The sequence below is a fragment of the Carcharhinus amblyrhynchos genome, chromosome 17 (genome assembly GCF_965287045.1).
Source record: "Carcharhinus amblyrhynchos chromosome 17, sCarAmb.v2.hapA, whole genome shotgun sequence".
Taxonomy (NCBI): domain Eukaryota; kingdom Metazoa; phylum Chordata; class Chondrichthyes; order Carcharhiniformes; family Carcharhinidae; genus Carcharhinus; species Carcharhinus amblyrhynchos.
This window is the reverse complement of record NC_137340.1, coordinates 48,785,630-48,808,136: the sequence shown is the minus strand read 5'-3', so window position 1 is coordinate 48,808,136 and position 22,507 is coordinate 48,785,630. Positions and strand designations below refer to the sequence as shown.

Sequence of the window (22,507 nt, the reverse complement as noted above, 5' to 3'; positions counted from 1 at the left end):
TGATCATTGTATGGTGGAGTTTCTGTTGCAGATGGAGGAGGAGAAAGTGGGTTCCCGGACACGTGTCCTTTGTTTGAATAGAGGGGAGTATGGTAGGATGAGAGAAGAATTGGCGAATGTGGACTGGGGGAGCGCGTTGGAAGGTAGGTCTGCTGAGGAGCAGTGGAGGATCTTTAAGGAGATCTTTCTTGGTGCTCAGCAGAAATTTATTCCGATGGTTAAAAAGGACAGTAGGAAGAGAGGTAATAAGCCGTGGATAACGAAGGAGGTGAAGGAAAGTGTTAAATTAAAAGCGGAGGAATTTAGAGTAGCTAAGAGCAGTGGGCGAGAAGAGGATTGGGAAAGGTTTAAATGTCAACAAAGATTGACAAAAAAGTTGATAAAGGAGGGTAGAAGAAGCTATGAAGCTGGGCTAGCACTTAATATAAAAAAGGATAGCAAGAGTTTTTATAAATATATAAAAAGGAAGAGGCTGGCTAGGGTGAACGTTGGTCCCTTAGCGGATGAGAAAGGGGACCTAGTGGTAGGGGATGGGGATATGGCTAAGGTCTTGAATAACTTTTTTGTTTCTGTCTTCACGGAGGAGGACGTGAATAATTTGCCGGGTGTTAGCGATGGAAAGGTGGTAGGACTGGAGGGTCTTAATGACATTACTGTTACTAGAGAGGTGGTGCGCGACAGACTGGAGGGGCTGATTGTGGACAAGTCCCCAGGACCGGATGGAATGCATCCGAGGGTTCTGAAAGAAATGGCGGAGGTGATAGTGGATGCCTTGGTGGTTATTTTCCAGACGTCGCTGGATTCCGGGGAAGTGCCGGAGGATTGGAAAACGGCTAATGTTACGCCGTTGTTTAAGAAGGGTGCCAGGCAAAAGGCGGGGAATTACAGGCCGGTTAGTTTAACGTCTGTGGTAGGTAAAATGTTAGAATCCGTCATTAAGGAGGAAATTGCGAGGCATCTTGAAGGGAATTGGTTGATAGGGCAGACGCAACACGGTTTCATTAAAGGGAAGTCGTGTCTGACAAATTTACTGGAGTTCTATGAGGATGTGTCTAGGGCGGTGGATAGAGGAGAGCCGGTGGATGTGGTCTTTCTGGATTTTCAGAAGGCGTTTGATAAGGTACCTCACAAGAGGTTACTGCAGAAGGTCAGAGGACATGGAGTTGGGGGTAGGGTGTTAGCGTGGATAGAGGATTGGTTGTCAAATAGGAGGCAGAGAGTGGGGGTCAATGGGTGCTATTCGGATTGGCGGTTGGTGACTAGTGGGGTGCCCCAGGGGTCGGTGCTGGGGCCTCAGCTATTTACCATTTATATAGATGATCTGGAGGAGGGAACCGAGTGTAGGGTGTCGAAATTTGCTGATGACACCAAGATTGGGGGAAAGGCAAATTGTGTGGAGGGTGTGGAGAGTCTGCAGAAGGATCTAGATAGGCTGGGCGAATGGGCCAGGAAATGGCAAATGGAATTTAATGTTGGCAAGTGTGAGGTGGTCCACTTTGGTAGGAAGAATGGTAGGAAGGACTATTACTTACGTGGCGAAAAACTGCAGCAGGCGACGGTGCAGAGGGACCTCGGGGTCCTTGTGCATGAGTCGCAAAAACCCAGCCTGCAGGTGCAGCAGGTGGTCAGGAAGGCGAATGGGATGCTGGCCTTCATAGCGAGGGGGATTGAATATAAAAGTAGGGAGGTCTTGCTGCAGCTGTATAGGGCATTGGTGAGGCCGCAGCTGGAGTACTGTGTGCAGTTTTGGGCGCCGCACCTGCGCAAGGATATTTTGGCCTTGGAGGGAGTGCAGAGGAGGTTTACTAGGCTGATACCGGAGTTGAGGGGGTTGAGCTATGAGGAGAGGCTGAATAAACTAGGCTTGTACTCGTTAGAGTTTAGAAGAATGAGGGGAGATCTCATTGAGACGTATAAGATGATGAATGGGATGGATAGGATAGAGGTGGAAAGACTCTTCCCGCTCAAAAAAGACAGTAGGACTAGGGGGCACAGCCTCAAGATAAAGGGGGGGCGGTTCAGAACGGAGTTGAGGAGGAACTTCTTCACTCAAAGGGTGGTGAATCTCTGGAATTCTCTGCCCGTTGAAGTGGTGGAGGCTGCCTCGCTAAATATTTTTAAGAAGCGGGTTGATGGGTTTTTGATAAGAGAGGGGATTAAGGGTTATGGGGAGAGGGCGGGAAAGTGGAACTGAGCCACGACAGATCAGCCATGATCTTATTGAATGGCGGGGCAGGCTCGAAGGGCCAGATGGCCTACTCCTGCTCCTATTTCTTATGTTCTTATGTTCTTATGTACCCCCATATCCCTACATATCATACCCATTAATCCCTCTAACGTATGCATCCCTGGACACTAAGGGGCAATTTCTTAGCGTGGCCAATCAACCTAACCTGCACATCTTTGGACTGTGGGAGGAAACCCATGCAGACATGAGGAGAATGTGCAAACTCCACACAGACAGTGACCCAAGCCGGAAATCAAACCCAGGACCCTGGAGCTGGGAAGCAGCAGTGCTAACCACTGTGCTACCGTGCCACCCACAAATTGCCAAATGCAAATTGGTTGCTTTATTAAAATTGATCGGATATTAGTCACAGTGAAAATTACTGCTCCTACAATCTGTCTGAAACTGCACGATCTATTGTGAATTATTATACAGCGAACGTCACGCAGGGTTAGCACCTGGCCTGCTGTGAAGGATTTACACCATGTTGCACTCAAAATGGACTCATACCACACCTCTCTACAAAAATTACCCCAGGCCATTGTTGATGAGAATTACACAGGTTCAGATAGTTCAAGGACTGAATTTTGCCAGTGCACAGAATTTGTTTTGCAGAATCATAGAGTACAATACAGAAGGAGGCTGATCAGTGCATCAAGTCTATAAGAGTTGGGCTGACTAACTTCCCACTGGTTTGAGCTTGAACATTCTGGCATGCACGTTTCCACATTCATGGTGGAACAATGGTTAGCATTGCTGCCTCATAGTGCCAACGATCTGGGTTCAATTCCTGACTTGGGTCACTGTCTCTACAGAGTCTGCACGTTCTCCTCGAGTCTCTGCAGAGTCCGCACGTTCTCCGTGGGTTTGCTCCGGTTTCCTCCCACAGTCTGAAAGACGTGCTGGTTTGGTGCATTGGCCGTGCTAAATTCTCCCTCCATTTACCCGGAGTGTGACGACTAGGGAATTTTCACAGTCACTTTGACAAAGGGAAGACTCAAAATGTCAGCTCTTTTCTCTTCTTATAGATGCTGCCAGACCTGCTGAGATTTTCCAGCATTTTCCCGTTTGGGTTCACAGTAACTTCATGGCAGTGTTAATGTTAGCTTATTTGTTCAGTAATAAATAAACTTAAACATTCAATGCACTTGTCATTTTGCAACAGGTACAGAAACAAGAAGACGAATATTACTATTTACTTCCCTAGAGTCAAATGTCCAGGTCAATAATCACTGCAGTAAAAGAGAAATGTTTATTAAAAACTCTATTGGCCTTTCCTGGTGTATTTGATCCAGGAAAGAAGGGCAGAAGTAACTTACTTGTGAGTTTCAGGAATTGGTTTCTTTCTTGGCCTTGCATTGAGTCAGGGTAAGTTTGTGCTGTGATAGTCTCTGGTTCAGCGGCTGTTTCGTTTTGCTGTGGTAGGGGCACTTTCAGTAAGTTAGAGTCTCCGCTTTTGTTCAGGTTCGTCCCAAAGTGTGTCTTTGCAGCTCCTTCTGTTGGCTGTGAAACACTGACGTTGCCGTTTGTCGGACAAGGAGATTCCTCGCACTCTTCCTGGATCAGCAATGGTGGGCAGCTCTCCCCATCATTGGCAGGATGCTGCAAGATGAACCGTGTCCTCTCCCGGATGCCAATCCCACAGCTGTGACTGCAGAGACCCCAGGAAGACCAAACAGAGACTTCGCAGTCCAGGGGTGTGCTGATGAATTCCTTTCCTTGGGAATCTGAAGGGTAACAAAAAAAACACCCTTGTTACTTCTACCTTACAATGTAACTGCATTCAGTCTTTACTGCTCAGAGCTTGGGTGTGCATTTTGACTTCCCAGTAAGGTGCTATTGTTGCGAGTTCACAAGGGATTACTTTGACACCTGGATTTATCACTTAAATTCCCAATTCAATAGAATGCTTTAACCCAGCGTTGTTCAATGCGTTAGTCACTAGTTACATGTAGCTAATTGGGAATACAAATGTGCCTAATTGGATTTCTGGTAAATAAAGAAAAAATGAGTAATAGTAATCACAATTGGTTCACAAGAGGTGTGAAACCGAAAGAGAAAATGTTGGTTTGGGAGCATCTGTAAGGACAGAAAAGAGCTGACGTTTCGAGTCCAGATGACCCTTTGTCAGGCTGAATGCCTTTGACTGCTGAAGTGTTCCCCAACAGGAAGGGAACACTTTTGCCTGGTGATTGTCGAGCTGTGTCCATTCATCTGTTGTTGTACCATCTGCATGGTCTCAGGGCATTCAGCCTCTGATCTTAGAACCATAGAAAATTTACAAAGAGAACAACAAAGAACAACACAACACAGCACGGGAAACAGGCCCTTCGGCCCAACGAGCCCGCGCCGCCGTCCTACTATCTCAGTGACCTATTCATGATTTTAGTCTACGCCTAACGTGCGAGGATCAGGGAGGTCCAATTTAGGGACAATTTTAGTACCCAATCAATCAGCCTAAAAGCACATCTTTGGGGGATGTGGGAGGAAACCGGAGCACCCGGAGGAAACCCACGCAACCACGGGGAGAACGTGCAAACTCCCACAGACACAGGCCCAAATCCATGTGTCCGCACAGCAACAGAGATAGTCTCTGAGCTGTCATGTTGCCCTCGAGATGGTCCAGTTTAAGCACACTAACGACATGAAGCAATAGGCAACTCCCGAAGCAACATCCAAGAGCAGCCCACTACAACCTGCCGCCTGCATGCCCCTTGCTGGACTTAAATGCCTGTGGAGACAAAAAAATTCATTATTAAACAGGCAAAGACTAACATTCCTGAGGCAAAACATATTCCCAAGCCTACAATGTTCAGTAAGGCCTACTATATCCCCCTATATGTAGCCTGCTCATATGGCTGTCTAAGTGACTCTTAAACAACCCTAGCGTGCCTGCTTCCACCACCTTACTCGGCAGTGCATTCCACCCCCCCACTACCCTTTGCGTGAAAAACTGCCCTCTAATATTTGTCTTATACCTAGCCCCCCTCACCCTAAGCCCGTGACCCCTCGTTCTATCCATTTCTTGTAGCGGAAAAAGCTTACCACCATTTACTCTATCTATCCCCTTCATAATCTTATAAACCTCTATTAGATCCCCCCTCAGCCGACGTCTCTCAAGGGAAAACAGCCCAAGTTCATCCAATCTTTCCTCGTAAGACAGCCCTTCCATACCAGGCAACATCCTGGTAAATCTCCTCTGCACTCTCTCCAGGATCTCTACATCCTTCCGGTAGTACGGCGACCAGAACTGGACGCAGTACTCCAAGTGAGGCCTAACCAACGTTCTATACAACTGCAACATCAGACTCCTACTCTTATATTCTATACCTCTTCCTATGAAGGCTAACATACCATATGCTTTCCTCATCACATTCTGCACCTGTACCGACACCTTCAGGGACTTATGCACTTGCACCCCCAGGTCTCTCTGCGTATCTATACTCCGGATAGTTCTACCTTTTATCGTATAACTCCCCTCCACATTATTTCGGCCAAGGTGCATCACCTCGCATTTCTCCGGATTAAATTCCATTTGCCATCTATCTGCCCAATCTACCAGCCTGTCTATGTCCTGTTGCATTGCCAGGCACTGCTCCTCAGTACCCGCCAATCCAACCATCTTGGTGTCATCAGCAAATTTGCTGATCACACCACCTACCCCCTCTTCCAAGTCATTAATATATACCACAAATAGAAGAGGTCCAAGTACTGAGCCCTGCGGCACACCACTGGTGACAGGCCTCCAATTGGAAAAGGAGCCTTCCACTACTACTCGCTGTCTCCTCCTCCCAAGCCAGTTCTCCACCCATCTACATACCTGGCCTTGTATCCCATGAGCCTTCACCTTTTCTATCAGCCTACCATGAGGGACCTTGTCAAACGCCTTACTGAAATCCATATAGACAACATCAACGGCTTGTCCTTCGTCAACCGTTTTTGTCACCTCTTCAAAAAATTCCACTAGATTCGTAAGGCACGACCTCCCTGTAACGAAGCCATGCTGCGTATCCCTGATCAGATTGCAGCGCTCCAGATGTTCATACATCCTATCCTTGAGGATCCTCTCCATTAGCTTGCCTATAACTGAAGTCAAGCTCACCGGCCTATAATTCCCTGGGTTATCCCTCTGACCCTTCTTAAACAACGGTACTACATTTGCAATGCGCCAATCCTCTGGGACCTCACCTGTGTCCAAAGAAGAGACAAAGATTTGCGTCAGAGGCCCAGCAATTTCATCCCTCACCTCCCTTAACAGCCTGGGATAGATGCCATCAGGCCCCGGAGATTTATCCGTCTTTATACTGTCTAAAAGTCCCAACACCTCTTCCCTCGTGATGACTATATCCCTCAACGGATCCTCAAACTCCTCAAGCACAGCACCAGACATCAGGCCCCTCTCCTGCGTGAATACCGACGCAAAGTATTCATTCAGGATCTCCCCCATTCCCCCAGGCTCCAAGCATAGTTCCCCTCCTCTGTCCCTGAGAGGGCCAATCTTCCCTCTAACCATCCTTTTATTTCTAACATAGGAGTAAAATGCCTTAGGATTTTCTTTAATCCTACCCGCCAAAGCCATTTCATGGCCCCTTTTTGCCTTTCTGATGCCCCTTTTAAGTTCTCTCCTACATTCTCTGTATTCTTCTAACACTATCTCTGTCCTCAAATGCCTAGATCTAATGTACGCCTCCCTCTTCCTCCTGACCAGGTCCTCAATATCCCTAGTTACCCACGGCTCTCTAATCCTACCCTTCCCATCCTTCCTCTTGACCGGCACGTGCCTTTCCTGCAAAGATTTTAGTTTTCCCTTGAGAGACTCCCACATACCCAGCGTCGACCTGCCATCAAGCAGCTTACCCCAGTCCGTATCTTTAAGATCCTGCCTAATCCGGTTGTATCTAGCCCTCCCCCAGTTTAACACCCTCCCCTTAGGACAGGCTTCATCTTTATCCATTAATATCTTAAACCAGACAGAGTTGTGGTCACTGTTAGCCACCTGCTCTCCTACTTCAACGTCAACCACCTGCCCAGGCTCATTCCCCAGAACCAAGTCCAGTATAGCCCCCTCCCTGGTCGGGCTATCCACATACTGCTCCAGGGATCCTTCCATTACACACTGTACAAATTCCTCCCCGTCAGCACCCTCTGATCTCGGCACCTTCCAGTCTACCCCGGGGAGATTAAAATCTCCCACTACCACCACCCTATTCTTCCTGCACTTATCTAGAATGTCCCTGCTTATCCCTTCTTCCACAGCCCTCGGGCTGTTGGGTGGCCTGTAGTACACACCCAACATAGTAACATCTCCCTTCCTATTCCTCAACTCCACCCATAGCGACTCGATTCCTATATCCTCTATTCCTCCCTCCCTCTGCACTGCTATGATGCAATCCTTAACTAACAACGCCACTCCCCCACCTCTCTGCAACCCTCCCCTATCACGCCTGAAGCACTTATACCCGGGAACATTCAACTGCCAGTCCTGCCCTTCCTTTAACCAAGTCTCTGTCACCGCCACCACTTCCAACTTCCTTTCGAACATTATTGCCTTCAGTTCATCTGTTTTGCCAGTCACACTCCTAGCATTGAAACACATGCACCGAAGACCCTCAGAAACAATCCGATCCTTCTTCCTACCCTCAGAAACAGCTCAGAAACAGGCCTTTTGGCCCTCCTTCAGGTAACCGTTCTCCAAGGTGGCCTTCAAGACACACAACAACGCAGAATCGCTGAGCAGAAACTGATGGCCAAGTTCTGCACACATGAGGACGGCCTCAACCAGGATCTTGGGTTCATGTCTCACTATCTGTAACCCCCACGACTTGCCTGGGCTTGCAAAATCTCACTAACTGTTCTGGCTTGAGACAATCCACATCTCTTTAACCTGTGCTTAACCCTCTCTCCACTCGCACTGTCTGCACCTGTAAAGACTTGACTACCTGTTAAGACTTGTATTCCAACCATTATTTGGTAATTGAGCTTGTGTCTATATGTGCCCTGTTTGTGAATCCAACTCTTCATTCACCCGATGAAGGGACAGCGCTCCGAAAGCTCATGATACCAAACAAACCTGTTGAACTTTAACCTGGTGGTGTCAGACTTCTTACTGTGCCCACCCCAATCCAACGCCGGCATCTGAGGTGTTAAACATGTTTGTCACATTTAATTATTGATGTATTCTTTTAAGGCCAGTAGTCTAAAACTCAGCGTGGGTTTCCTCCAGGTACTCCAGTTTCCTCCCACAGTCCAAAGATGTGCGGGTTAGGTTGATTGACCATGCTAAGAAATTGCCCCTTAGTGTCCTGGGATACGTAGGTTAGAAGGATTAGTGGGTATAATATGTAATAAGAACATAAGAACATAAGAAATAGGAGCAGGAGTAGGCCATCTAGCCCTTCGAGTCTGCCCCGCCATTCAATAAGATCATGGCTGATCTGAAGTGGATCAGTTCCACTTTCCCGCTCTCTCCCCATAACCCTTAATTCCCTTGTCTATCAAAAACCTATCTACCCGTGACTTAAATATATTTAGCGAGGTAGTCTCCACCACTTCAACGGGCATAGAATTCCAGAGATTCACCACCCTTTGAGTGAAGAAGTTCCCCCTCAACTCTGGTCCTGCTGTCCTTTCTGAGCAGGAAGAATCTCTCTACCTCTACCCTATCCACCCCCTTCATTATGTTATACGTCTCTATAAGATCCCCCCTCATTCTTCTAAACTCCAACGAGTACAGACCTAGTCTATTTAGTCTCTCTTCATTGTCCAACCTCCTCATCTCCGGTAGCAGCCTAGGGAACCTCCTCTGCACTCCCTCCAAGGCCAAAATATCCTTGCGCAAGTGCGGCGACCAAAACTGCATACAGTACTCCAGCTGCGGCCTCACCAGTACCCTGTACAGTTGCAGCAAGACTTTTATATTCTATCCCCCTCGCTATAAGGGCCAAGGTAGGGATATGGGGGTAGGGCTTGGGTGGGATGGTACAGGCTCGATGGGCCGAAGGGCCTATTTCTGCACTGTAGGGTTCTAAGATTCTAAGATCACAGGGTGTTGATCTGAGGAAGTCATAAGGCCAAACAGAGGGTAATCATTTTTTTGCCTTTGGATGTTTCTCTAAATTGGCAACTTCTCCTGTTGTCATCTCAACAATATTCCAACAGTAGAAGGAAATAAGTAGGAGCCAGATTAGGTGGGACCTGGGAGTTTGGCTAGGATTGAGAAGGGAGTGGTGAGATTATCAATGTTAATTTGACCTTTTGTAGCAATGTTAGAGTCGTTGCTGACTCATGTCAAGAAGTTTTAGCAAAGCAACTCATAGAGCCATGGAATAGGGAGGCATCTGTTCCTAGCTGTGACTTCCCAAAGGGGTCAAATATCCAATCTCCAGGGGGAAAAGTCAACTAATTAGAGCCAGGTCTTTCCGGGATGGTCAGCATATCTTCAACAAGCAAAGCATAGGGGACATTTGGAACTCTCTTCCACAAATAATAGTTGATGCTAGGTCAGTTATTAATTCCGTATGTCACTGAATTTGAGACTGATAATGAGGGGCATTAAGGATATGGAGCAAAGGCTGGATTATGGAGTTAGAATCCCTACAGTACAAAAGGAGGCTATTTGGCCCATTGAACCCTATTCTCATAACCACATACGCTTACCCTACTAATCCCCCTGAAACTAGGGTCAATTTATCACAATCAACCTAACCTGCATATCTTTGAACTGTGGGAGAAAACCAGAGCACCCAGAGGAAAGCCACGCAGACACAGAGAGAACGTGCACACTCCACATAGACCCAAGCTAGGAATCAAACCCTGGTCTCTGGTACTGTGAGGCAGCAGTGCTAACCACTGTGCCACCGCCATAGATCAGCCATGATCTCACTGAATGGCAGGGTGGAACAGACGGTAGGAATTAAATGGGCTGGTCCTGTTCCTGTGTCAGTACTGAGGGGTGAGCTGACGGGAGATAAATCACTTGCCCACACCTTTTCTCAAAAGACGCTTGGGATGGGAGGCCTAATATAAATCAAATAATCGGGACTGAGAAAAGAAATCATTTGGTTCTCCTGGAGGTTGTTGCTGGTGAATTAATTGCCTGCTGAGGCTGTTGGCTGATAACCTTGTGTTAATGTATTGGTTTATGCAGGTTGTCCGATAATCCCTGGCTTTAGACAGCCCACCATTAGTGGTGCAGTACAAATACTAGTACCGCAGAAAGCATGCAAAGCTGCCCAATGTCAATGAAGAGATAACACTTGTCAAAGGAAAAAAGTGCTTGGTTTTTTCTGGTGAATTTTTGCACTCATCAGTTTTCAGATGCTAAGATTGAAAACACGATTACAAGTTTTTACACTCAGCATGGAATGGGTCCAGGTTGGTGATTAGGGTCCGCAATCCAACAGGATTAGAATCTCCAAAAATCAAATATTAATCTCCAGGGCACTGCCAAGAGCAACCAGCAGGAAAGTTATTTTCACAGAATCGCTACAGTGCAGAAAGAGGCCATTTGGCCCATTGAGGCTACACCGACAATCCCACCCAGGCCCTATCCCTGTAACCCCACATACTTACCCTGCTAATCCCCTGACTCTGGGGTCAATTCAGCATGGCCAATCAACCTGCATATCATTGGACTGTGGGAGGAAACCAGAACACCCGGAAGAAACCCACAAAGACATGGGGAGAACATGCAGACTCTGCACAAACAGTGACCCAAGTCGGGAATCGAACCCAGGACCCTGGCGTTTTGAGGCAGCAGTGCTAACCACTGTGCCTCGATGCCACCCTATTTAATTTTATTTGAATATTTTTATCTAGTAGTTCGAAAGTATTGGACACTGGGAGAGTTGGGAGAGAAAGTATGGTTGGTTCGATAGACATATACGGTCTGTTCTCTATCTAATTAACGTGGGAACGTAGGCCACCCTCAGGATATCAGGTGGAAGCTTTGGAGTGAGGGGGGAAGGTAGCTGGGAGGTTTGAGGTCATGTGATGAAATGTCCAGGAATATGGCCAGCCAGACAGATCAGGTATATCAGGAAAGGAGATTACATGATTGTCACTGGACTATTAATCCAGAGACCCCAAAATCTGGGGATCTGGGTTCAAATCGCAGGTTGAAATCCGAATTCAATAAAAAATAAATCTGGAAATAAAATTTGAATGATGACTATGAAATCATTGTTAATTGTCATAGAAGAACCATCTAATTCACTAATGGTCTTAAGGGAAGGAAATCTGCTGTCCTAACTGGGCCTACATGTGATTCCAGACCCAATGCAATGCGGTTGACTCTTAAAATGTCCTCTGAAACATCCTGGCAAACACTACAAAGGCAATTAGGGATTGTGATAAATGCTGGCCCAGCAAGTGGCGCCCACATCTCACATAGGAATTAAAAAAAAACTGCAGGCGTCAATTTGGACTTACGACCACCTAGTCTCGAGGTGAAGGTATCCTGCTCACCACCGCCAAATCCATGATTTTGAGGCCCGAGCGTCATCAGAGAAACCTGATGGTGCAGGTTGCCAGAGTCGGTGAGGGAAATTGCACTTGAAGCTGTCCATAGGAAGGGGGCGGCATTGTGGCACAGTGGTTAGCACTGCTGCCTCACAGCGCCAGGGACCCAGGTTCAATTCCGGCCTCAGGAGATTGTCTTTGAGGAGTTTGCACGTTCTATCTATGTGTCTGCGTGGGTTTCCTCTGGGTCTCCCACCGCCCAAAGATGTGAGGGTTAGGTGGATTGGCCATGTTAAATTGACCCTAGTGTCGGGGGATTAGCAGGGTAAATGTGTGGGGTTACAGGGAATAGGGCTTGGGTGGGATCGTGGTTGGTAGAGACTTGACGGGCCAAATGGCTTCCTTCTGCACTGTAGGGATTCTATGATTCTAAGTGGGGAGGAGAGAAAAGACTGGGTGGAATCACAGAGGGTGTGTCCTGGCGCAGTAGTGACTAGGAATATTTCCGTGATCACCAGAAGAGCATTCCTGCTGCTGCAGGGGCCTAACATCATCCATGGGACAAGCTACAGGTGGAGCAGACTGACTTAAAGTCCTGTCTTCATATTGAAAGGGGACTATCGCCTGAGTCAGATGGGTAATTTGGATAACCAACCCTCATCCGATTTTAAAATGGGGCCAGCCACGTTGCAGGTGTTAACAGGATTATGAAACTACTGACACCAGATTGAAGCCATTACCAACCCATTAATGCCAGACAAAGACAACCTGATTTGAACCTCAATTATCTTGTCAATGCACTAGTCAAGCAATGCTGTTTAGTGGCACCCACCCACCCTGGAGGCTAAACGCAGGGTGGCAAAACGGCAGCGTGTTTAGCACTGCTGCTTCATAGCGCCAGGGACTCTGGTTCGATTCCCAGCTTGGGTCACTGTCTGTATGGAGTTTACACATTTTCCCCGTGTCTACGTGGGTTTCCTCCCATAGTCCAAAGATGTATGGGTTAGGTGGATTGGGCATGATAAATTAACCCTCGTATCAGGAGCTTAGCAGGGTAAATATGCGGGGTTGCAGGAATGGGGCTGGATGGTCAGTACTGACTTGATGGGCCAAATGGCCTCCTTCTGCACTGTAGGGATTCTATGAAAATTTTAATACATAAGTTCCCCGCCTTGCCACAGGGCTTCACTTGGCAGTAATTTCCTTAACCTCCAGCAGAGGAGACGGGCCAGGATTCTCTTAGGTTGCACAGCAAAGCTCAAGATGACAATCTAAGCCCAAGTAGAAACAAAAAACATGCTCCTGTCATCAGTAGAAGTCAATAAATCTCTGGTTTCTTGTAGCTCTAGAAAGTAACAGTGGGAGTTGCTGAGGAATTTTTTTGTTTTGGCACTAGCAGATCTTTCCTGTTTGTAGCTACAGGTTTAGAATTCAGTCCAGTGTTCTGTGCTTTGGAATGTACAGGACTGGGGAAAAGCAACCCAGTGAGGCCTATCCTTCTGATCGCCAGTCACTTTCCTTCATTCTACAATCTTCAGACTTTTAAAATCCAATTTTTGTTTCCCCTTTAACTGTTTATACCCCTGATGGGGTGGCACGGTGGCACAGTGGTCAGCACTGTTGCCTCACAGTTCCAGAGACGTGGGTTCGATTCCCGGCCTCTGGTCACTGTCTGTGTGGAGTCTGCACATTCTCCCTGTGTCTGCATGGAGTTCCTCCGGGTGGTCTGGTTTCCTCCCACACTCCAAAGATGCACGGGTTAGGTTGCTTGGCTATGCTGAATTGCCCCTCAGTGTCCTGGGCTGTGTAGTTAGAGGGATTGGCAGGGTAAATGTGTAGGGTTAGGGGGGATAGGGCCTGGGTGGGATTGCGGTTGGTGCAGACTCGATGGGCCGAATGGCCTTCTTCTGTAGGGTAGGATTCTATGTTTTCTAACGATAGCTATCCTGCATAATGGGTCTTGAACATAAGAATGTTACCTAAGGACTAGGAACAGGAATAATACAGCCCCTCACTTTGGTGATTTCCTCAGTATTATCTTTACAATCATAGCGTAACAACTGTGCATAGAATACTGTTATGGTGAGTAACAGAAAAAATGATGTACCTCAGGTTTTGACACATAGAATGATAGAATCCCTACAGTGCTGACAGCCCATCAAATCTGCACCGACAACAATCCAGCCCAGGTCCTATTGCCTTAACTCCACATGTTTATCCCTTTGACACTAAGGAGCAATTTAACATGGCCAATCCACCTAACCTGCACATCTTTGGATTGCGGGAGGCGATGGTCGAGTGGTATTATCGCTAGACTATTAAGCCAGAAACTCAGCTAAGGTTCTGGGGATCCGGGTTCAAATCCCGCCAATGCAGATGATGGAATATGAATTCAATGTCTGGTATTAAGAATCTACTGATGACCATGGAAACCATTGTCGATTGTCAGAAAAAAACCATCTGGTTCACTAATGTCCTTTAGGGAAGGAAATCTGCCGTCCTTACCTGGTCTGGCCAAGGTGTGACTCCAGAGCCACAGCAATGTGGTTGACTCTCAACTGCCCGCAGGCAACTTGGGATGGGCAATAAATGCTGGCCAGCCATTGACACCCATGTCCCAGGAATTAATAAAGTTAAATTAAAAACTAGAGCACTCAGAGGAAACCCACGTAGACAGGGTGAGAATGTGCAAACTCCACACAGACAGTAATCTAAGACTGGAATTGAACTTGGGTCCATGACACTGTGAGACAGCAGTGCTAACCACTTTGCCACTGGGACACAGTGAGAATTCAGCTAGGAGGCAGCCTGGGTAGGACGGTGCATTAACATCATAACTGTGAGCAGTTTTGGGCCTCGTATCTAATCCTGGAACACCTAGATAACAAGGACACCTATGTCAGACTCCTATTTATTGACTACAGTTCAGCCTTCAACACCATTATTCCCACGAAATTCATCTCCATACTCCGTGGCTTGGGCCTTGGCAGCTCTGTGACTGGATCCTGAACTTCTTAACTCACAGACCACAACCTGAAAGGGTAGGCAACAACACCTGCTCCACGATCATCCTCAACACGAGTGCTCCACAAGGCTGCGTTCTCAGCCCCCTGGCTATACTCCTTATACACCGATGACTGCGGCCAAATTCCCCTCCAATTCGATTTTCAAGTTTGCTGACGACACCACTGTGGTGGGTCGGATCTCAAAGAATGATGAGACAGAGTACAGGAATGAGATGGAGAATCTGTTGAACTGGTGCGGTAACAATAATCTCTCCCTCAATGTCAACAAAACAAAGGAGATAGTCATCGACTTCAGGAAGCATAAAGGAGGGCATGCCCCTGTCTACATCAATGGGGACGAAGCAGAAAGGGTCGAGAGCTTCGAGTTTTTAGGTGTCCAGAGTACCAACAACCTGTCCTGGTCCCCCCATGCCGACACTATAGTTAAGAAAGCCCACCAACACTTCTACTTTCTCAGAAGACTAAGGAAATTTGACATGTCAGCTACAACTCTCACCAACTTTTACAGATGCACCATAGAAAGCATTCTTTCTGGTTGTATCACTGCTTTGTATAGCTCCTGCTCTGCCCAAGAGTGCAAGGACCTACAAGAGGTGGTGAATGTAGCCCATCATGCAAACCAGCCTCTCATCCATTGACTCTGTCTACACTTCGTGCTGCATCGGCAAAACAACCAGCGTAATTAAGGACCCCATGCATCCCAGACATTCTCTCTTCCCCCTTCTTCCTTCAGGAAAAAGGTACAAAAGTCTGAGGTCATGAACCAACCAACTCAAGAACAGCTTCTTCCCTGTCAGACTTTTAATGGACTTACCTTGCATTAAGTTGATCTTTCTCTACACCCTAGTTATGATTGGAACACTACATTCTGCACTCTCTTGTTCCCTTCTCAACGATCAATATAGCGCGCAAGGAACAATACTTTTCACTGTATGTTAATACATGTGACAATAATAAATCAAATCAAATAAGGAAAGATGTGCTGGCCTTGGAAAGGGTCCAGAGGAGGTTCACAAGAATGATCCCTGGAATGAAGAGCTTGTCATATGAGGAATGGTTGAGGACTCTGGGTTGAGGACTTTGGAGTTTAGGAGGATGAGGGGGGATCTTATTGAAACTTACAAGAAACTGCGAGGCCTGGATAGAGTGATTACGGAGAGGATGTTAAGAACATAAGAACATAAGAAATAGGAGCAGGAGTAGGCCAACTAGCCCTTCGAGCCTGCCCCGCCATTCAATAAGATCATGGCTGATCTGTCGTCGCTCAGTTCCACATTCCCGCCCTCTCCCCATAACCCTTAATCCCCTCTCTTATCAAAAACCCATCAACCCGCGTCTTAAAAATATTTAGCGAGGTAGCCTCCACCACTTCAACGGGCAGAGAATTCCAGAGATTCACCACCCTTTGAGTGAAAGAGTTCCTCCTTAACTCCGTTCTAAACCACCCCCCCTTTATCTTGAGGCTGTGCCCCCTAGTCCTACTGTCCTTTCTGAGCGGGAAGAGTCTCTCCACCTCTATTCTATCCATCCCATTCATCATCTTATACGTCTCAATGAGATCTCCCCTCATTCTTCTAAACTCTAACGAGTACAAGCCTAATTTATTCAGCCTCTCCTCATAGCTCAACCCCCTCAACTCCGGCATCAGCCTAGTAAACCTCCTCTGCACTCCCTCCAATGCCAAAATATCCCTGCGTAAGTACGGCGCCCAAAACTAGAAAAATCTAGAACCAGAGAGCGATGATCCTTTAAAACTGAGATGAGGAGGAATTTCTTCAGCCAGGGAATGATAAATCTGCGGAACTCTTTGCTGCAGAAGGCTGTTGAGGCCAGGTCATTAAGTGTCTTTAAGACAGAGATGGATAGGTTCTTGATTAATAAGGGGGTCAGGGGTTATGGGGAAAAGGCAGGAGAATGGGGCTGAGAAAAATATCAGCCATGATTGAATGGCGGAACAGACTTGATGGGCCGAGTGGCCTAATTCTGCTCCTATGTCTTATAGTCTTATAAGAGGAACAACAGAGGAAATTACCTGGGTGTACCGTACATAGCAGTAAAAGGAAAAAAACTTGCATTTCTGGAACACTTTCCACAACCTCAGGATGTCCCAAAGTGCTTTCCCATCAATGAGGTAGTTTTGATGTAGGCAACATGGAAGCCATTTGCACACAATAAACAGCATTGTGTCAGTAATTTGATTATCTGCTTTTAGTAATATATGACTTAATGTTGTCCTGGACACTGGGGTTACGGCTCCAGCCTTTCTTCAAAATAGTTTTTTTCATCCAACCATGAGGGTCGTTGGGGTCATGGTTGAATGCTAAAACTAAAGAGACAGGATCTCTGACAGTACAGCATTCAGTACAACGCCGCAGAGTGTTAGCTTAGATTTTGTGATCAGATCCATGCAGTGGAAGATAATAGAGGGAAAAAAGGATCAATTCCATGATTTTCTACTTGCAGCACGGAATTCACTTTCGAAGGGAGTACAGATCAGAGGTGGAGCAGCAATATTATGTGGCTCTCTTTATAGAAGCATTGGTTACAAAATAGGTTTATGACTTCCAATGGTCAAATGAATCTTATGAATTGACACTTCTGTTGCAAAGTTTAATGGATGGAAAGTCTATACAAATCCTCTGTCTGAGTTCCCAATATTATGTGGCTCTCTTTATAGAAGCATTGGTTACAAAATAGGTTTATGACTTCCAATGGTCAAATGAATCTTATGAATTGACACTTCTGTTGCAAAGTTTAATGGACGGAAAGTCTATACAAATCCTCTGTCTGAGTTCCCAATATGTGATCCCAGTGGATAAGCTCCAGATCATACTGTAGCTGCCTTAAGCTATTCTCAAATGTAAATAAATGAAATGTAACAAGATAATTTGTGTAGTAGATATTCTTTTAGTTTTGCCTATCAAATGGCTGGAGAATTCCTCGGAGTTGCTCCACCAAAAGTGCACTGGAAACCTAACAAACTCAAGGCAGGTGAAGATCTGAAGAAGTTCTGAGCCAACTACCACAAATTGGAGCGGCGCGGTTACACAGTGGTTAGCACTGCTGACTCATAGTGCCAGGGACCTGGGTTCGATTCCCAGCTTGGGTCACTGTTTGTGTAGCGTTTACATGTTCTCCCTGTGTCTGCGTGAGTTTCCTCTGGATGCTCCGGTTTCCTCCCCAAGTTCAAAGATGTGCATGTTAGGTGCTTTGGCCATGCTAAATTCTCCCTCAGAGTACCTGAACAGGCACCAGAGTGTGGGGTATAGGGGATTTTCACAGTAACTTCATTGCAGTGTTAATGTAAGTCTACTTGTGACTAATGAATAAACTTAAAAATAATTGGAGTCTAACAAGGCTTAGAGGATAAATGACAAAGACGAGGTTACATCAGCTTGTCTTCATAGTGCAGAAGGAGGCCATTTGGCCCATTGAGTCTGCATCAATCACAATCCCACCCAGGCTCTAGTTCTGTTACCCCAAATATTCACCCTGCCAATCCTCCTGACGCTAGGGTCAATTTAGCATGGCCAATCAATCTAACCTGCACATCTTTGGAGTGTGGGAGGAAACCAGAGCACCTGGGAGGAAATCCACAAAGACATGGGGAGACTGGAAACTCCACACAGACAGTCAATCAAGGTCAGAATTGAAACCTGATCCCTGGCACTGTGAGACAGCAGTGCTAACCACTGTGCCAATATGCTGTTGTACTTACACATTTAGGCATTTAGGGGTTGATCTGATTGAGGTGTCCACACCTTTAAATTGATCCATTAAAGTTTATTAGTCACAAGTAAGGCTTACATTAACACTGCAATGAAGTTACTGTGAAATTCCCAAGTCGTCACAGCGCAGCGCCTGCTCAAGTCAATGCACCTAACCCCAACACGTCTTTCGGAACGTGGGAGGAAACTCGAGCACTGGGAGGAAACCCACGCAGACACAGGGAGAATGTGCAAACTCCACAGACAGTGACCCAAGCCGGAATCAAACCTGGGTCCCTGGCACTGTGAAGCAGCAGTACTAACCACTGTGTTATCGTGCCACCAACATCTGATGCGATACGGAGAAACTGTTTCCTCTAGTGGAGCAATTATGAATGAGGGGACTTTGTTTTAACATTACAGCCAGTTATTCAGCAGTACAATCAGGAAGCACTCATTCACACAGAGGGTAAGGAGAAATGTGTGATCCTCTGCTCACACAAAACTGTGGATACTGGGGCATTGGAGCTTGCAAGTTTGAAACTGATGGATTTTTGTATGGCTGACAGTATTCAGGGGTGTGAAATTAAGGCAGGTCAGTGGAGTTAAGGATCAGATCCACCTTGATCTAATAGAATGGCAGAAGGGGCTCAGAAGACTGAATGTTGTTCCTATCCCTGTGAGCACATGGTCCAGATAAGGTTATCACTTACACTTTCCACTTGCGTTGTACCTACTTCCGAGCTCCTTCTTCAAGGGTTTTTCAAGCACGTCATTAAAAACATTGTCGACTTTGAAGAGCTCAGCTTCGGCCTTCGTCCCATTCTCAGTGAATGTCCAGTTGGACTGTGGAAGCTCTGTCAAGTTTTGTTTCCATCCTTGGGTTGCTTGTGTTTGCTCAGTTCCCTGACTGGGCGAGACGGTGGAGAGCAGAGTGAACTCCGAGCAGCCCATTCTGGGCAAGGTTTCCAGGCGTGGGTAGTGGAAGGAATTGGCCGGATGGGACGGGTGCTTGGCCGTTATTTGGAATATTGTCTCCTGAGGGATGGTGGCAAAGTCTGGAGATGAAAATGTAAATCCACTGTCTGTCCCAGCATCCCAAGGGAATAGATCCAAGGTGTAGGATTCTTTCCAATTATTATTCTCACACAGGTTGATACTGTCAGCACCAAGAAACCAATCGGGACTGGGAATTATACGCACCAAAAATGACACCTGGACAGCAAAGTGAAAAGCCCAGTTAGTTCCTCAATCTTTGTGTAAACTCAAATAAAAGAAATAAAGTCTGGATAAAAGAAAAATATAAAGTCTGGATAAAAGCAAATGACTGTGGAAACTGGAATCTGAAACCAAAAGAGAAAATGCTGGAAAATCTCAGCAGGTCTGGCAGCATTTGTAAGGAGAGAGAAAAGATCTGATGTTTCGAGTCCAGATGACCCTTTGTCAAAGCTAAAAGGCATAGAAAGTGAGAGATATTTATACTGCAGGGCGAGGGAATGAAAGATGAATATTCATAGAACCCTACAATGCAGAAAGAGGCCCATCAAGTCTGCACAGAACACAATCCCACCCAGGCCCTACCCCCATATCCTTACATATTATACCCACTAATCCCTCTAACCTACGCATCCCTGGACACTAAGGGGCAATTTCTTAGCATGGCCAATCAACCTAACCCGCACACCTTTGGACTGTGGGAGGAAACCGGAGTACCCGGAGGAAACCCATGCAGACACAAGGAGAATGTGCAAACTCCACACAGAGAGTGACCCGAGCCAGGAATCGAACCCAGGACCCTGGAGCTGTGAAGCAGCAGTGCTAACCACTGTGCTACCATGCCACCCAACTGATACGTCATAGCCACAGAGACCAGGGAAACCAGCTAATAGCTGTCCACAGAGAGAATAAAGGGTGTGAATGGCCAAAAGAAGCTAAAATGAAGGTGTTGGGGGAGGCAGTGGCGGGGGTGGGGGAGGAAAATGAATGAAACAGAGGTAAGATTTAGAAAAGAAGAAACAAAAGGGGAGAAAAGGGAAGGAAAGGGGTGTAAAGTGGGGGGGGGAGGTGAGGAAGAAAAATGAAGAAAGACAATAAGACATAAAAGGTAGAGAACAGTAAAAAATTAAATGAAATAGAATGAAAACAAAGTGGTTGAGGTGGGGTAGAGCTAATCATCTGAAGTTGTTGAATCCAATGTTGAAACCGGAAGGCTGTAAAGTGCTGAGCTGGAAGATGAGATGCTGTTCCTCCAGTTTGCATTGAGCTTCACTGGAACATTTCACCAAGGCCATGTGCTCACAGGGATAGGAACAACATTTCTCTCCTTCCAGATGCTGCCAGACCTGCTAAGAAATAAAGTCTGACTCACAACAGGAAAGAATTAAAGAATCTCAACTTTCTTTTTAAAATTCATTTGCCCATCCCTGTTTGTCCCTTGAACTTAGTGGCACAGAGGGCAATTAAGAACCAACCACATTTCTGTGAATCTGGAGTCACATGTAGGCCAAACCAGATAAGGACAGCAGATTTCCTTCCCTAAAAGACCGCAGTGAACCAAATGGGTTTTTACAATAATCAACAATGGTTTCATGGTCATCAGTAGATTCTTAATTCCAAATTTTTACTGAATTCAATTTTCACCATCTGCCATGGTGGGATTCGAACTAGGTCCCTAGAGCATTACTCTGGATCTCTGGATTATTAGTCTGGTGACAAAACCATGATACTGATGCCTCCCCTGTCCCCTACCATCCCTGTTCCTAAGGGATGAAATTCACCCTGGGGGCAGTGCAAAGCAGGTGGTGGCAAATTGGCAATGAGGAGATTGGTGCAATCTAAAAGAAGTTGCTGAGTTACTCCCACCTTACAAAGCAGACCCTTTACCCCTCCACAACCTCATTATCTCTCCTCTTCCCTGAAGTCACTGACCCATCAGAGGCCATTTTAACCTAACATGCCTGCCAAGATTACACTGCGTTGTCCACCTGTTTTATTCCCGGATTGGGTTTACCATTGGAGTTAGTGGTGAGTAAGATCGGGCGAGGTTGTAAAACTGCCTTGAATCTTCGAGTTTTCTCATGAAACTGACAGGGCAAGGAACCATCCACAGCCTATCTTTCTATATGCATGTCAGTACTTTATTTGGAGCTTTGTAGTCCAATTCTACTTCCCCACCCTTTCTCTCTAATCTCCTCTTCCTTTGCAAATACTTCTTCAATTCATTTAAAATGTTGCGATCACAATACATTTACTGAGTCCTCAACTGCTATTTCAGAAGGTGGGCCCCATAGATGGTGATGCAGTAGCAACCCACCCATTTCTGATATTCATGGAATCATGGCCCCACATGTTTAGCCACTAATCCTCCTTGGGACATTAAGAGGCAATTCAACATGGCCAATCCACCTAACCTGCACATCTTTGGACTGTGGGAGGAAACCGGAGCACCCAGAGGAAACCCATGTAGACACGAAGAGAATGTGCAAACTCCACACAGACAGTTATCTGAGGTTGGAGTTGAACCAAGGTCCCTGGCACTGAGAAGCAGCAATGCTAAGCACTCTGTCACTATGCCATCCTAGTCTAGCAAACCTTCCCTGAACTGCTTCTAACGCATTTACATCTTTCCTTAAGTAAGGACACCAATATTGTGCACCAACTTGATTATGTTCACTATCACTATCTTCATAACAATGCACAATATATCCAAGTTTCATGTCATCTTTAAATTTTGCAATTGTTTTTTGTACTCCCAAGTCTATGTTATTAATATAAAGCAAGAAAAGCTTTGATGCTATTACCAACCCCTGTGAAAGCCTGCCTTATAACCTTCTTTCAGACCAAGAAACAACCATTCACTCTACTCTCACTCAGCCAATTTTCTATCCATGTGGCCATGGTCCCTCTTATTCCAACATTGTTGACAAGCCTATTATGTGGCACATCATCACTTGTCTTTTGAATGTCCAAGTACATGACATCAACAAGATTGACCTCATCAACTCCTGTACGGCCTCATAAATGCTGGGGCCGTATGGTAACACAGTGGTTAGCACGGCTGCCTCACCTCACCAGGGCATTGTGTTCAA

General features: G+C 46.3%; 1 protein-coding gene across 1 annotated transcript in view; it reads right to left on the bottom strand.

Annotated features, from left to right (window-relative positions):
- Nucleotides 1-22,507, bottom strand: part of LOC145354239 (spondin-2-like) — a 37,738-nt gene that overhangs the window by 4,510 nt on the left and 10,721 nt on the right. The window contains exons 3-4 of the mRNA XM_080205319.1: nt 19,133-19,634; nt 3,547-3,954 (exon numbers count right to left, since the gene is read on the bottom strand). Of these exons, the coding sequence (XP_080061445.1) occupies nt 3,547-3,954; nt 19,133-19,634 (910 nt within the window). The remainder of the gene's footprint in view (nt 1-3,546; nt 3,955-19,132; nt 19,635-22,507) is intronic.